Source organism: Danio aesculapii, chromosome 16 (genome assembly GCF_903798145.1).
Source record: "Danio aesculapii chromosome 16, fDanAes4.1, whole genome shotgun sequence".
Taxonomy (NCBI): Eukaryota; Metazoa; Chordata; class Actinopteri; order Cypriniformes; family Danionidae; genus Danio; species Danio aesculapii.
This window is the reverse complement of record NC_079450.1, coordinates 41,372,835-41,390,592: the sequence shown is the minus strand read 5'-3', so window position 1 is coordinate 41,390,592 and position 17,758 is coordinate 41,372,835. Positions and strand designations below refer to the sequence as shown.

General features: G+C 32.7%; 1 protein-coding gene across 4 annotated transcripts; it reads left to right on the top strand.

Moving 5' to 3' along the window:
* Positions 1 to 4,506: 4,506 nt before the first annotated feature.
* On the top strand, positions 4,507 to 16,721 carry si:dkey-260g12.1 (uncharacterized). 4 transcript variants are annotated; one of them, XM_056475537.1, is made up of 9 exons: positions 4,507 to 4,619; positions 4,890 to 4,958; positions 5,149 to 5,209; positions 10,964 to 11,068; positions 11,244 to 11,501; positions 13,016 to 13,135; positions 13,222 to 13,250; positions 13,323 to 13,476; positions 15,692 to 16,721. In XM_056475537.1, the coding sequence occupies exons 1-9, from the start codon at positions 4,536 to 4,538 to the stop codon at positions 15,925 to 15,927; spliced, it is 1,116 nt and encodes a 371-aa protein (XP_056331512.1). In that variant the 5' UTR covers positions 4,507 to 4,535; the 3' UTR covers positions 15,928 to 16,721. The 4 variants fall into 4 exon arrangements, with proteins under 4 accessions (XP_056331512.1, XP_056331514.1, XP_056331511.1 ...); XM_056475539.1 differs by having other exon boundaries at positions 5,146 to 5,209; positions 11,379 to 11,501; XM_056475536.1 differs by having other exon boundaries at positions 5,146 to 5,209.
* Positions 16,722 to 17,758: the final 1,037 nt, after the last annotated feature.

Sequence of the window (17,758 nt, the reverse complement as noted above, 5' to 3'; positions counted from 1 at the left end):
TGTAGTTACATTTCACAATTGCAACTTTTTTCTCATCATTTAATTTTATTCACAGTTGTGACAATGTTTTTCATAATTGTGACAAAATATCACATCATGATTCCTATTTTATGTTTTAAACATTCATTTATTGGTGTTTTTTTTAACACTTGAGATGTAAATGGGCAATAAATGTGCACATCAGTTTTCATAAGCATCCGTCAAATTAAGATTCTTCTAGAATAATGTACCCACATAGAATGAGATTACCCTTCAGACACAGGATGTCAACATGACGTCATATTGATGTTGTACATCATATTGATGTTGTAAATTTACATTGGATTTTGTTTGGAAATGAAAATCCGGTTGACGTCAGAACTTGACATCAATGTCCAACCTACAGTCAACCAAATATCAACGTCAAATCATGTTACACCTTGACATTGTGTGGACTTTACCACTGTGATGTCTATCAGACATTGAATTTTTGTCACTTTACAACACAATCTAAAATCAATCAAATATCAACGTAATTTGACGTCGTTATTGGGCGTCAAAATAACATTGTCCTTAGACGCTGGCTAGACATTGAATTTTGGTCACCGGGTGTCATGACCTAAGTCTAACCTAATATTATGGACATCATCATGTCTTATGATGTTGTGTGCCTGCTGGGTAATAAACTAAAGGTTTAATCTATTGAAGAATGAACTCATGGATCTCTTACATTTTCAGAAGTAGGTCTAACGAATGGCTTAATGAGCATATTTTCTTTCCAATCGATCTACAAAAGTGCGATCCTGTTGGGTTAGATCCACTGCAGAATGATCTTTCAGTTTCTTGAGCAATACATCAAGCAAAAAAAGTGCAATCTGATTCCTGATAAAAGTTCTCAAGAGCCTCACATGATTTGTAATAATCTGCCTAATTCTAATCAAACACCCACAGGGACTAATACAGTAGGTCGAGAAGAAACTGACAAACCGACTTCTTGTTGGCTTTGTTGGTCATTCATATCTGTAGTCATATAGCTAGTCTGAGTGTAAACCACAGCTTGAATTCAACAATATAGTCTTAAACAGAGATATTTTCGAGTGCCAAATAAAACATTCAGGAAAGCTTCTACACATGAAATGAAAACTTCATGCTTTTCAAAACATGGTGCTGTTCATCCAGCATGTAAATTTCCGCTGCAGTTAAAACAAAGAGTGAATGTTTTAGTAAACACATGATAGTACATATCACTTTCTATGATGCGCCAGAACAGAATTGAATCATTTGAACAATATGTTATGAGACATCCTCAGGTTATTTTTTCTTTTTATCTTGTTCTATTTTTGCATACCGTCTGATGAACAACATTGTGTGTCTGCCTTAGGTTTTCCCCTCTGACCTTTGTGCAGTTCTGTCAGGGATTTGCAAGTTTGTTCGATTTTGCTGAAGTTATGTTCTATGGGTTTTAATATAGAAACAGCCTTATGATATTACATAAAATTTTTGTTTTGTTTGTTTTTGTTTTGTTTTTTTATAAAAGAGTAAAAAACTCAAAGGAAGATTTTAATGATTGATTAATTAATATGTTAAATATGGTTTTGTTTGTTGTTTTTCCTGACTGATTTGTGCTGCCAATAAGATGCGCTGTACACAACTGAGCCACAGTTCATTCACAGGAAATCGTTTGTTTCATTTTTTTTATTGTTCTGCAGCACTGAGCTGAACTACGTGTGTAAGATTACAGTATGTATGCATGCATTTATGTATGGAGCGAACACTCCAGGTTTCTGCAATGAGTAAGAGGTTATTTAACAGCAATTTACTTGTTGTTTGTTGCTATATGCTAGTCTAGTATGAAAATTGCAAGAGACTCAAACAAATCTCTCACTGGAACAGAATGATGATTTCTTAAAACATTTGGATACTTCAGATTTACAGTACTGTAGCTACAAACGACTAGTAAATTACACAAAAAGATCTTCACCAATGTAATAAAAAAAGTGCTTATAGAAAGAATGCTTATTTGCGATAAATGTATGAATGCAATGATATTGTAACCTAGAAGAGACAAAGGGAGAGTTGTGTATGCTGAAACGCTGGCTATGCAAGCAAGTCCTGAACCTTGACAAGAGAATTACATCATTTAAAATTTGGAAGAGTCTGAATGAATGTCTGAATAACATTCATAACTTCCTGTGCCATTCAGTAACATCTCACAGGAATGTTTATCACCTAGTTCAAACTGTGGAAATGGATGTATGCACTGTGAAACACAAAAAGCTAATGTAACTCAAACTATTTGAGGAAACTTATTGCAACAAACCATTTCAGTTCAAAAACTAATCCTAACAAGTACTGTGAACTTAATCCATTTGAGTAAACAAAGCAATTTGAGCAGAGTAAAACCCAATAAATGAAGAGAACTCAAACTAACTGAGTACTGTAAAACTCAATAAGTTAAGGCAACTCAAACCATTTGAGGAAACCGATTGCAACAAACTATTTGAGTTAAAAAAACGAATCTATATGAGTACTGTGAACTTACTCCATTTAAGTAAATAGGTATTTAATTAACTCGTCACCCTCAACACTGAGTTCAAAACTATTTTCAAATGAGTAGAATTAACTTTTAGTAAATGTTGAGTTAACTACACTCATTTTATTTGATAAAGTTGACAGTTGGATTTTACAGTGTGTTTATTTAATGATCTCCACGGATTCACTTTAAATTGATACATGTGCAAAGTGATTGAGTATCAGATATTATCTTAAAAATGTTTTCTTCCTAGACTCACTTGAGTATCTTAAGGGAAGGAATAAGTCCTGGATTGCAGCAGTGGCACATGAGTATACTGATTTAAAGAGTAACACACTGTAAAACAAAACAGTCTACTTTATTTAGTGAAATGAGTGTAGTTAAAAAATTTACTGAAAGTTAATTCTACTCATTTGAAAAGGGTTTTGAACTCAACTCAAATAGTTTGTAGCAATTGGTTTCCTCAAACGGTTTGAGTTGCCTTAACTTCTTGGGTTTTACAGTTCTCAGTTGGTTTGAGTTCTCTTTATTTATTGGGTTTTACTGTGCTCAAATTACTTTGTTTGCTCAAATGGATTAAGTTCACAGTACTCATTAGGATTAGTTTTTGAACTGAAACGGTTTGTTTCGATTAGTTTCCTCAAATGGTTTGAGTTACCTTAACTTTTTGGGTTGTACAGTGCAGGACTATATGTTTATATATATAAATATGTATGTAATCCAAAGCAGAAAAGAAATCGCTTGCTTTCACTTCAAGTGTACTGAAAGACTGGTGCTTAAAAAAAAAGATTTCAGAATAAAGGTTACTGCTGATCACACACTGCGAGGAGTGGAGTTTTTGTGTCATAGTCTGTGTTTTTCTTTCTATAGGTCATTCTTTCCTCAAAGTTTTTTTTTTATTTTTTATTTCTATCTCAGACTGTTATGCACTTAATTCAAGGTAATGCTGTAAAAAAAAAGTCAAAAGAATTAGTATAAAAATAAAAAAAACATTAAATATCAAATTTGTAGATGTTTTTGTGAGCTGAAGTATGTCATTTCACCATCTTATTTATCAGAAGTTTAAACTAAAATGTTTGCTATGCATAACACAAGATTTTTTTTATTTTATTTTAGCATATTCAGAGCTCAGCATATATAAATACACCCCTCACAAATGTATCTTTTAAATTCATACTTTTAATAGCTATACAATATAATATTTGTGCATATACATTAGGTTAGTCAGTACTGAAGCCAAATCTGGAGCTTATCTAACAAAAACTAGTACAACCAAACGTATATGTTATTGAAAAATATTAAATGCAAAATTTAACAAGAGGAAGAATCAAGAGAATTTTTTTTTTGCAATATTTTGCTTGAATTTAATTTTACTGTCTTTCAATTTCTAAATATATTTGGTGACTAAAATATTATTTTAATAAACATATCAGTTTAATAAATCTGTTTGGTTTAAATGCACTAAAATACATTGCCCATATTCACTGAGAAATGGATAAAAATATTCATTTTCAAAATGGGATGTATACTCAATTATGCTGAGCACTGTATGTATTGGGAGAACACTCCAGGTTTCTACAATGAGTAAGTTGTTATTTTACAGTAATTTACTTGTTTGTTGCTATATGACCTAGAATTATGTTCAAAACAATAATCAATAACAAAAAAGAAAATTTCAACTGTTACATCCAACTTGCTCATTGGAAAATAATGAATCTACCTTCTTTTAAAGTTTGTTTTACATAAAAGAGGTTTATTTTATTTGCAGCTTCACACAAACAGAGTTCATCTATGTATATTTTTATGAGCCATTTCAAAACTGCTCCAATCAGACTCACAGTTTGCGTCTTCTTAAACTTAATCAAACCAGTAATAATGAAACATCAATGAAACCGTAACAGCTGCACAGAATCTAAAGCTATAGTCTCTCTCTCTCTCTCCAAAAGCAGGTGAAGGGCAGTATAAGAAAGAGAGGGAGGAGAATGACAGGAAGACAGAGCAGGTGAGGAAACAATGATATGAGATGAGCAGTAAAGAACACAGCCTGGCAGAAGACACTGAAATTAAGTTTGAAAGCGGAACATTTTGGATTTTAACTACTGTTAAGGTACAGACGATTTTATTACTTAGATTGCAGTTGTTTTGTTTCTTTTGTTTTTGTTTCTTTTGTTCTTGTTTGAGAGACACAAATATACTTATCCATCTATCTTTTTCTGTCAAACAATTCTGTTGCAAAATGCAACATTTATTTGAAAAAAAAAAACTTAATGGTGTGAACCATTCTAAAAACACTTATCCTTATTTAAAAGTTAGATTATTTTGTAGAATAGGCCTATGTGATGTTGTTCGAATGAATTTATGATTGTATTATTTACAGATGCGTACAACTGTGTTATCTGTAGCCTTGGTGATGCTGACAGGTCATCTGATAAATGGCTTCCCTATGGTAAATTTGTATGCTCCGATAACATAAATGTTTTATGGAATTATGTGTTAGCTTCCTTTAACATGACGTTGTGTTGTAAAAATCTCTCTCTCTCTCTTTTCAAATTAATCACTTTAAAAAAAATGAATTGTGTCCATATTAGAGGCTTTATTTTATGATTTTCTTATGTGTTGCCATTTGTTTTTAGCAGAACGGTAAGATGAGAAGCCCCAGAGAAGCGTCAAACAATTGCAGCGATAGTTGTCCAGCAGGTGAGAAAGCATGTTGAGCTGGTAGCCTACTTTTTTAATAGAATCATATGTGATGTCACATTCTTCGAATTATGTCCATGTTTGTGCAGTGTGCGTGAGTGTACTTTTCTGTCATAACACTTCCCAGTATTACGTATGTGGTCTGGTCAGGAAATTGGCTAAGAAATTGATGGTTATTTGTTGAGTTTTTCTTTATCGTTTGCTCTTTTTTTTCTTTCTCCCTCTCTTCGTTTTCTCTCATGATGGGAAATGATTTGCTCTGACACAGAAGAGTAAACCACTTCCTTCATTAGAATGCTACTGCCGGTTTGAGCTTCTGTGTAACGTCCTGTTTTTGATGCTATTTCTCGTCTCTCCTCTTGAGAGACCTCAGTCAGCAAGTAAGACTGTGCACAGAAGTGTGTGTGTGTGCACATATATGTGAGTGTGTCTGTCTGCCGAGCACCCACATCCGCCTTTTAGAGATTCAGCATGTGCCCTTTAAGCTGAATTCTGTGCACAGTCAAATACAAATTTAGTTATATACACTGTGTTGTTGCGTTGTGGATTTGTCAGAAAAAGTGTGCATGCAAGTTAAATTAAGACAAATGAAAGATAAAATTATATTTCAGCAATTATATTTAATTTAATTATATTTTGCAAACCTTTTGTGTGCACCTTACAAACTTATCATTCACTTTGTGATGAAACTAATAAGGTGGCAGTGTCTATTTTAAAAAGACAAGTAATACAAATATGCAAGCAAACATTTTTACACCTGTCCACCTTAATTTTGAATATACACTTCCTGTCAATGTGCAAAACATATCCATTGGTCGACTGCTAAGCAACTAGATATTGTAGTTAACTAGAAATATCTGCACTACAATTGCATATGCATGTTAAAAATAGTGGCAGTCGTTCACACAAGATGTGTTTTTTCCAATCAGCTGAATGCAATGTGTGGAATGGAACAGAATGTTGTAGTTCAAAGTTGAAGCTGTGAGATTTTGAAATCGAGAGATGTGCTTAATTTAGTGTCTGCCCACTTTTTCAGTTACGCTTGTTATATATAAATAGAATGTATTATATATATATATATATATATATATATATATATATATATATATATATATATATATATATATATATATATATATATATATATATATACATATATAATGTATTATTATATGTATATTTTTTATTTTCTTATTTGTACAATTTATTTACAATTTTATAGCAATCCCACAAAATTTATTTGTGGCTATTAATATTGAAAAATATGGTGAAATATAATATTATTCATTTAAAATTGTATCTATACAAATGATTTATTTAAAGTGTATTATGTATTTATTTTTTGAGTGTATGTTCATTATGTATTTATATGCAAATGTATAGGTATTTTGAAAGTGCAGGGGACTCATAGGAGTTGGTGGAGCTAAAGGTCTCAAGATCTCATGATGCACTTTGCTCATCGTGGCTCTGATTTGGTGGAAATTTCAATTCAGCGTCATGAATAATATAGTTTTTATGCACAAATTCTAACATTTATCTATTTATCTAAATATATATATAAGTATTTGAATTAATGAAAACAGACGGATTTGCCTAAAGAATATACAACCTCAGAGATCACTCATTTACACTCAAACACACTGCAAGTAAAAAAAAAAAACACATACAAATAATTATTAAAACTTTTTTTTTTAACAAAACAACTCAATCAATTTTACAACACACGCTCGCAAATTCTCACAACACATGCAAAAAGTGCTGACCACAACGGAAATGTGTAGGGGGTCCCCAAGAGTGACAAACTCAACTGCTTCGTGTTTAGACTCAGCAGTGTTATCGGAGATCAGAGAAGTGAGGTTTTTTTTTGGGGGGGGGGTATTGTACTATTAATCATTTATTTTAATTAGCTAAAAAAGTACAAACAAAGAATCATACGACCAGGATGTTAAAATAAACAAACATTACACCTCTCAGATCCCCAACAACACTGCTGGGGTAAAAATCCAAAATCAAGCAAAAAGTGCTCAGGAGTAGTTTAAATAATGTGTTGGTGCTCTGTGGGCAAGGGATTCATCAGAACAAACAGCAAAAATCAGTTCAAGACACTCGAAAAATGTGGAAAAAAATTTTTTTTAAATCTTTTTTTATATTTTTTCCACATTGTTTGAGTGCATTGGACTGTTTTTTTGCTGTTTAACACTGCTGGGATGTTTTGCAGGACATTAATTCTTCGTTTTTCTATATGCTCAAGTTTTCGTAACGTGCAATGCGTTTCTGTATTTGCATGTTTTGTGAGATTTTTCAAGCCCATTTGTTCTCAAATTGGTTAAAATATTTCTACATTTGTAAGTGTTTTTCTCTTTGCATGCATTTTCTTAAAGTCACTATGAAGTTTGCACTTCTTGTTTAGATATTTATACAGGGCCGCCAACTTTTGGTTTTAGCTTGGAGTGAGAGTTTATGCATCCCCCCCTACTCCCCCCATTTATTTATAAATATAGAAATAGTATAAACAAATTATTATTTTGGCCATTTTTGGGGGGCATTTTTGCATTTATTAAGTTTATAGGACAGTGTCATAGACCGGAAGTTAAGTGGGAGAGAGAAAGGGGGTATGGATGGGAAATGTCCTTGAGCTGGGATTCGAACTCGAGACACCCTGAAGTGCTACAGCACCATATGTCAGCGCGCTAATCACTAGGCTGTTGCACCGACGAACATATTACTTTGATAAATACATTTTATAAAATATTAATATAAATAAGAGTATTATTATTATGATGATGATAATGATACAATTATTCATTCATTCATTTTCTTTTCGGCTTAGTCCCTTTATTAATTTTGGGGTCGCCACCACGGAATGAACCGCCAACTTATACAGCATATGTTTTACGCAGCGGATACCCTTCCAGCTGCAACCCATCACTGGGAAACACCCATACACATTCACATACATATACTACAGACTATTTAGCTTACCCAATTCACCTATACCACTTTGGACTTGTGGGGGAAACCGGAGCATCCAGAGGAAACGCAAACATGGGGAGAATATGCAAACTCCACACAGAAATGCCAACTGACCTTCTTGATGTGAGGCGACAGTGCTACCCATAGCGCCTCCGCATCACCCTATTATTATTATTTTATATTATTATTATTAATATTATTATTATTATTATTATTATTATTATTATTATTATTATTATTATAAATAAATAAAAATATATTCTAAATGTAACTGGAAAACAATAAATGGAAACTCAAGTGATATGCTAAGATCATTTCAGAAAAACTGCATATATTGTATAATATTTTGCTCTGAAAAAGAAGGAAAATGAATGAATGAAAATTATTTTTATTAGAATGAAATTGAAATGTGCATCTATTAACTTATAAAAAAATCTAATAAAAAATATTTTAAGGGGATGATTTTTCTGCATGAGAAAATGGATATGTGGTGTGAGAGCGTGAGAATACTGTCAATTGCTGACTCTCACGCCGAATGCATGAGAGTTGGCAGCCCTATTCATATAGTAGTACTTGTTATAAATGATGTATCTGTGCATTTCATTATTTTGTAAAAATAATTTTGCTCTCATAATCTTTTATCAAATACCATAAACTTCCCGGCCCCATCAAAGTGACTTTTTTTTCAGCTATCAGTGCACGTCTGGTTTCTGCTTTTGTCCATAAATCTTTCTTAATTTTGTTAGCAACGCCCATCTTCTATTTTTCTCATTTTAGGACCTTTAAATTGGATGTACATGTGATATTAAAAAGGACAACCTTAACCTTAACTTAACTTTTAAAAAGGATCTTAACTTTCATTTCAGAACAACTTTGTTTTAAACATTATATACCGTTTTAAACACGTTTACTGAAAATAAGTGCTTTTGAGCTCTTTTGGCCACCATAACAAAGTGTGTATTGCATCTGTGCTTATATTAGACCAGGGCTGCTTAGATCTCCTGGAGATCTACCTTCCTTCAGAGTTCAACTACAACCCTGATCAAACACACATGAACTAGTTAATTAAGACCTAATCAGGTGTGTTTAATATTGGTTGCAACTGAAATCTGCAGGAACAGACCTGTAGCAAGAGGGGTTCGAGTGGTTCAACAGACCCAGCCCCACTGACAAAGTGCAGAATTTGGCCCCTATATGAGCTTATTTGTCTCATTTTTGACAGTATGCCATCATAAATTGTGAAAATAACCGATTGATAAAGGCTTTAAGACACATTTAATTTTTAATTATTTAAATGTACAAATTCTGACTGAGGAAATGAGCTGGCTAGTTTGTTATTTACCCACATTCTACAGGTTTTAATATGTTTTTAGATAGTTTTAATAAGTTTTAACAGTTTCTTAATTGTTTTTGTTAATGATGCATGATAATAAATTTGTATTTAAAAAAATAAGTATTTCTTCATACTTCTTTATTCACATTTTTTTATTTAAAGTTCTGATCTTATAACATTATTAATTAAACTTTTGCAAAAATAATTTTGTTCTCATAATCTTTTATCAAATACCATAAACGTCCCGGCCCTATCAGTTGTTTTTTTCAGCTATCAGTGCACGTCTCGTTTCTGTTTTTGTCTAGTCGTCAATCTTCCTTCATTATGTTAGCAACACCCATCTTCTATTTTTCTCATTTCAGGACCTTTAAATTGGATGTACATATGATATGAAAAAAGGACAATCCTAACTACCATTTCATGGCAACTTTAACTTGTTTTAAACAACATTATGTACAGTTTTAAACACGTTTGACTAGCTTTTAGGCTCTCTCGGCCACCATACCAAAATGTGTAATGCATCTGTGCTTGTATTAGACCAAGGGTGCTCAACCCTGCTCCTGGAGATCTACCCCCCTACAGAGTTCAAACTCATTAGGTCCCATTTTTGACAGTATGCCAACATAAATTGTAAAAATAACAGATAGAAGAAGGCTTTAAGACACATTTAGTTTTTAATTCAAATGTACAAATTCTGACTGAGAAAATGAGCTGGCCATTTTGTTATTTACATACATACAGTTTTTAATGTTTCTAGGTGGTTTTTAATAAAAAAAATTTACAAAATTTTTTAATTCTAATCTCATAACATTATTTATAAAACTGTAATAACATGCAGTTTAAACACACATTTCTAAATAAACACTTTGTGACAAAATTCTTTGGTAAGCACTTTTACAAAATTGTAGGAAATATTTTTGTTGCATCAAAAAGTGTGGTTATGATCACAATCCGACAAGCTAATGCAGCAAAGGTTAGTGCTTAAAATGTCACTAAAATTAAGAATTTGAACCTCGTAATTTAATAGAAATTGAAGAGAATAACTGCAAAAAGCTCCACTTTTTAAGAAAGAAGAACTACCCCTTTCAATAGACTGGCTACGGCCCTGAGGAAAGTAGATCTCCAGAACTAGGGTTGAGCACCCCTGTATTAGACAAACAATTTAGCCTAGCTCAGAGAAACAGTCAAACTCCACTGACTGTAATGTATTGATGCAAATTGTAGACTAGTAGCAGGTTACTAGTAGCTATTGTTCAATGATATGAATTAAAAGAAACTTATGCTGACTTTTAAAAACACCATTTAATTAGGAAACACTGGCACCTGATTAATCTCAATTAACTAATGTGTATTTAAAAACTAAAGTGGTCTTTTTTTGTGAGTTTTAAATAAGGTGAACTTTAGCTTTTTTTTTCACTCCGTGTTTCTGACTACCTGTCCTTTTTCAGGTTTTTTCAAAGATGATTGCAAATGTCTTCAATGCGACCCTGGTTTCTTCAATAATAGAGAGAATGAAGACAGTTGCACCCGCTGCTTCCAGAGATGCACAAATGGTAATAAGCTCATTTCACGTAATTATCCTTTAACAAGATGAAGTGAGAATAGAAAAAGGAAGTCTGACAAAAAATTACTTAATTTTGAAATTGTGTGTGTGTGTGTGTGTGTGTATGTGTGTGTGTGTGCTTGTGCGCGTGTGTGTGTGCGTGTGTGTGTATCTGTGTGTATCAGAATTCAAAATGGAGGAGGTCAAGGAGTGCACGACCACATCAGATGTAGTGTGTCGCTGTCAACAGGGTTATACATGTGCCTCATACGATCAGTACACAGGCCAGTGTGAAAGCTGTGTTCTCATCATCACCCCAGGCACAACCCCAGACCCTACCCCAGACCCCACCCCATCACCTCAGTCCTACATCTCTGCTGATGTCGCTTCCGAGGTCCCTTCCTCCATCACTTCTCCCAAAGGGAAAACTGACAGTCCAATTGGTGAGCATAGCTGTTTTCTCACATTACAGTAGGTGTGGGCACTATTATTTTCATTAGCATTTCGAATTCTTCCCCATGTAAGAAAGATACACTTATTTTTTTTCTTAAAAACACAATTTATGGGTAAAATGTGAAGAAAATTATATTTATTGTTATTATTTTTATTCCGTTTTTTATTAAATTCTCTGAAGACTGGGTTTGTCCATATTCTTTCTGAAATTGGGTTAAGACAACCCAGCAGCAGTCGTTAGTGGAATAAAGGGTCTGCCACTAGGGGGAGCAGGAGGTTATGTTGAATACTAATCGAGTGCAGCAGGCATGATGTTAACACCACTCTGGTTCCATCAATAAAAAAAGCCAATAGAATTTTCCATTGAGTTTTGGATTACTGTGGAAAGTAATATCTGTCTTACACCAAGAACATGTTCCTGAATGAACTTTAGAGAAGGTTATGAAAGTGAAATACAGAAGTAAAAAGCAGAAGTTGGGTTGAAAAGTTAGCTGACTACACCAAAGTCACATTGCTTTACCACTACAAGCTTCTGAAAGTTCTTTCAGTTTTTATTTTAGAAATACTCATTGCTTAATTAAGTTACAATGCACTACATTCTTTGTGAGTGTGACAGATAGATAGATAGATAGATAGATAGATAGAGATAGATAGAGATAGATAGATAGATAGATAGATAGATAGATAGATAGATAGATAGATAGATAGATAGATAGATAGATAGATAGATAGATAGATAGATAGATAGATAGATAGATTTTATGTTGATATATTAAAAGCTTGAAATATTTAATGCATTAATTATTTTTCCTGACACAATATAACATTTTATGTATTGTTTAAAAATATATAATTAAGTGTGCAGCAGACACTTTTATCTTCAGGTTTTTAATTTTTAAATGATTTTTTCAGTAAAGTTTTTAATATGGACATAATTTTATATCCTTTGACATTAACATGTCCTGTTTAGCAACTTGTAAACAGCCTTGCCTTTTTCACAACACATTAAAGCTAAAAAAAAAACCTGTTTACTTTTGTTGTGCTTGTGTTAACCACAGACATTTAATTAAAAACCTGATGACACACTGATAAATCCGGAAGTAAAAAAATAATAAAATTGTTGCTGAGTTTTAAGACTCCTGAAGCATTGGGGTTAGATTTATCTTGCATTCTTTTTTATGAAAACAGTTGAAGTCAGAAATATTAAACCCTCTGAATTATTAGCCCCCCTGTTTTTTTCTGGCCGAAATAAAACAATTAAGACTTTGTCCAGAAGAAAAAAATATTAGACATACTGTGCAAATTTCCTTGCTCTGCTAAACATCATTTGGGAAATATTTAAAAAGAAAAACATTTCAAAGGGGGTTTAATAATTCTGATTTCAACTGTATATAACCATGGACACTAGTTTTATCTATCTTTAGGTTTTAGAATCTAAGATTTCAGCATATTTCATTAGGAATATTTCATTTCCTTAACTCATTTCCTTGTAATTATTTTACAGGTTACAAAGATTACTTGGTATGGACTTTATTTGGACTCATTTCCTCAATGCTATCCATCATCATCCTCACGCTGTTCCTCCGGTTCTGCAGTAAGAAAGAGAAGGAATGCTTAAAACACAGTGAGTAAAAGCCACACATAATTACAAACACATTTCTTTTCGGAGGTACTATTATCTTACCTCTCAATGTTTCTTCTCTTCCTCAGTTGTCAGGCAGTGCTCATTGGGAGGAGATGTAAGTAAGAGGTTATGATTCTTTGTTTCTAACCTTTATGTTTGAAATATTTGACTTACAGTCCTTCTTCAGGTGGACAGTGAGGTCACACCTCCCAGCCAACCAGATGAGCAGCCTCATACCCATGAAATGTTGTCAGATGTCTGCTCACCGACCAATCACAACACAGATCCTTTTCATCAGCCAGTCAGCCAAGAGCAAGCTGTTCCTCCAGCTGGTAATTTAGGTATTATAAAGAGTTGCTTTTTGTAATTTTCTTTTCCTATTAAACGGATTAAAGACACAATGCTCTTTTTTCAAATCTATTCATCTGATTTAAAAAAAAAAAGCTTTAAAAATGCCCATCTTTCTAGCCTGAAATGGGTACATAAAATCATTTATTAACAAATCTGCTTATTATTATGTGTGTTATATTTGGAAAATATTATATTTTTGATGTAAAACTATTTAGTCATGTAGTCAAAGCAATGTGAAAAAACATGCCACACAAATAAATAAAGCTGGAAATAATATACCTTGCAGAACCTCATGACCACACCAGGTCAAGGTAGTAATGATTAAATACCCTGATTTATAATTCACACACCTAAAGTATATGAAAACATTTGATTTATGATTTGTAGTTGTTAGAGTAAGTTTTACTGGTGACTTTTCTTCCTAATTTAAAAACAAAAAATTAAATAAATAAATGACAAACAAGGGTGGCATGTTTCCAGACATGTATATTTATTTTTAGACTTTTTTTGTGCGTAAGTTAAAAAGTCTAATTTTAAGTACTTCTTAACACGAGTAGCAGTGCGATGTGGCTGTATATCAGCACTGGTGGGAGTGCCTTAGTGTCCCACCAGTGCTGATATACAGCCATATCGCAGTGCTAAGAATGTGATATTACTTTTATACAACAGTTCTACGGCATAATCGAGTTTTTAAAATAGAAAATGAAACACAGAGAGTCTAAACACCCTATTGTATTAGGAACTACTTTCTTCCGCCATTCATTCACATGCAGCTGATGTCAGAACAGCAGAAACTGTTACTAATTCACCAATGTCATTTTAGATCTAGTGTTTGAATGATTCTCTAACATAATGTCAAAAGTAATGACAAAACAGGTGATTTTGCTGACATTTTAAGATTATAAGGCTGAACGGCATGAAATTTAATCAGTCTGGAGACATTTTCCAGTATTTCTCTGTTGAAATTGGGATATCACAATAAATAAACCCGAAAAAGCCAAAGCAAAGCAAACACTACCAGATTGCCGTTGTGTTTGCGAAACGCTAAACACATACTGGCATTTCTTCTTTCTTCCTTTTTACTGAACTAGTCGGTAGTAACAAAAACAGGAGACTCAACAGAAGAACAACAGATGGTCAACCAAAAAGTATACAAAGAGTAGCCAACACAAAATACATACATTTCTGATATGTGAGTCCATCTCACACAATTACTATGATATAAATACAGCACTACAACATATATAAGAGAGAGATTGACTTAGAAAGTCACTTAACTGTTTAATAACGATTTGATCAGCTGGAGTTAGAAATTATGTCTAGTTTTTCTCCTCTAAGGGCTTATTATGTGGTCTCTATCGCCATCTTGTGGATGGACAACGTCAACCGTCTTTTCTCTGCTCAGTACAGACTGATGGATGCCGACGTGCTGTATCTTCGAAATTATAAATTGTTAAAATAGGAACTATCCTTGTAAATAAACTGCAAAGTTGCAATCTAAACAACTACATTCATGCCTAAAAAGCCTAAAAAGGGCATTATATTGTCCAACAGCTGCAATATTTGTCAAATATATTGATCTGCTGTCACTCTATGTGGGCAGAGTAATACAAAAGGGTGAGGAGGCTGTACGAGTTCTGATATTGCAGAATACTGCATGGCTATTAGCCAATCAGATTTGAGAATATATATATATATATATATATATATATATATATATATATATATATATATACTGTATAAAAATCCATAATTTTACGTTTTTATAAAAAACGTATAAATATTTTTTTCGTTTTATTAAAAAACTTAAAATAATGGCTGTTAAATTACAGAAATTTACCAGAAAATTACATTTAAGGAAATTTCTGTAATGTCCGTTATTCTACGGTACATTTCTGTAATTTAACAGCTGTTATTTTACGTTTTTTTTCGGCACCCTAGCTGCCGGAAAAACAACTTCAAAATTACGTTTTTTTTTTTTTACAGTGTATAGATATATATATATATATATAGTATTACCGTATATTATATATATATATATATATATATATATATATATATATATATATATATATATATATATATATATATATATATACATATATATATAAACAAAAACACACATTTGACCCAGAACATGTTAATGAGAAAAAAAAAACTTACCAATGTAAGTGTAAAATGAAATGTTCTTTCTTTCTCATATAGGTCCTCTTCACATCTATGGCCCCCAGACAGTTTTTGTTAGCTTGCTCAATCATTTTGCAGGCGAGCAAAAAGCACACGAACAGGGTGAATCTCTAAACAGCAGTAACATGTCCTACCCTCAGTCCCCCCCCGTTCATCTCTCTGAAGAAGAAAGAAGCGGAGAGGACGATTTCATATTCTTCCCATCTCAGGAGCAAGGAAAAGAGTGCCACATTTCCAAAGAAGAGATGCTATGAGGAATCACAGGAGACTTCCCATTTCCGTTCTTCTTCCGTACTGTTCTGCTGCTGTGCGCTTTGTTCTACCTGCTGCCTCATGAGTGTTCAGTTTTAAAACTCTAAGCCTGGCAGGGGATTTCATTGAGGGCAACAAAGGAAGATCTGGCCATCTGACTAGTAGTATGGATGACAAAACTGATGCGTAAGAACTTGGCGGTTTGTGCCAGCTTTGAAATATCAGTTCGTACAGTGTGTTTATCTATGCTGAAGTTTGTTTGAAGAGTGCACAGGCTTTCAGGTCTTAGGTTGGATGAGTCTCAGGAAAGAAAAAAAGTGGAATCTTTTTTTTAAGTGTTTCAAGGCAATGTGCAGTTCTAAGACACTCAAAGATTCTCATATATGATGAAATATTTATTTTAGTTGAAGGATCATCACGAAGTTTGCCTGTAAAATCTTGATTTCTAAAGGGCCTTAATATGTTTTAATTTTTAAGCTTGTTGTGTCTTGACTAATGATTTTTATTTATTTATATCTATTACAATTGTTAAAAAAAAATTTATGCTTGCACAAGTCCATGGCTGACGTTGTCATTCTACGTCCTCTTTTCTTTGATTTTTATGTGGCAGATAAGATCGATCACCAAAAAAAAAAAATCCCTGACATTTTGAGGGTGGTCTGAAAATGTCAACATTGTTTCTCCTCTCAGAACTCAATAAGCACGGCACACACAACGTTTATCTTGTGTTATGTTTTGTATTTGCTGTAACAGACATTTTTATACCCGTTATTAAGTGTAAAGTGCAATATAATGAATAAAGGTTTATTTTTGTTATAATTCATTTGCATAATTATAGACTGCAATACAAGTTATTTACATGAAATACATCTTGGAAGTGACATGAAATTGACTCGCCAATTTATGATTCTTTTATAAATAATAATAATAATTATTATTATTTTAAAATGATTTAAACACTGAAAATATACAAACTTTATAGAATAATATCTGACTATATATGTAAAATAAACATAAAATATAAGTCCTATAAATCACATGCTTTACGCCTGTCAAAAGTTTTTTTTAAAGAATATTTTGTTGATTTTTTTATAATTAATGTATTAATTTTAAGATGATTGAAACATTGAAAAAACATTGTGTATGTCAAACCTTCACACTTTCCCTTTTATTATATAATTATATAAAGCTGAACTCAAAATCATTTGCCCTCCTGTGAATTTTTTCTTTTCTTTTTCGAATATTTCCCAAATGATGTTTAAAAGAGAAAATACATTATCACAATATTTTCTATAATATTTTTTCTTCTCAAGAAATTGTTATTCATATTATTTTGGTTAGAATAAAAGCAATTTTTCATTTAAAAAAAAATAAAATAAGGTCAATATTATTAGCCTCTTAAGCAACATTTTTGTTTAATTATCTACAAAACAAACCATCGCGCTAATAATTCAGCAGGGCTAACAATTCTTCAAATGTACATTTGAATTTAAAATCTTGATCTTAAAAAAAGTCCATCAGCACGCTGTTGGCAAACACCCCCGTTATAAATACAAACAAGCTCACAGAAAAGAAAACACATTTGTTATAAGAAAATCTGTATGTGAAATGTTGTGTTTGTCTTTATGTGAAGTGGGAGCTCAAATCTTTCTCCGTCTCAGCATTTCTCAGGATGGACCGTCATTCTGTTCTCTCGTAACATTCTGGATGATCCACCTCAGTGCAGAGTAAATGGCAGCAGCAGGTTCGTACTAGAGTAAATACTCAATACTCAGACGCACCAGTGGTCTTCGTCCTCCTCCTCCTCTCTCAGACATCCTCCAGTTTCTCTGT

Bases quoted from the DNA above. Each gene is read 5' to 3' on its own strand.
- si:dkey-260g12.1 (XM_056475536.1), top strand. From the start codon at position 4,536: ATGAGCAGTAAAGAACACAGCCTGGCAGAAGACACTGAAATTAAGTTT. The intron at 11,502-13,015 runs GTGAGCATAGCT...ATTATTTTACAG, and splicing joins GAAAACTGACAGTCCAATTG to GTTACAAAGATTACTTGGTA. The intron at 13,251-13,322 runs GTAAGTAAGAGG...GTCCTTCTTCAG, and splicing joins AGTGCTCATTGGGAGGAGAT to GTGGACAGTGAGGTCACACC.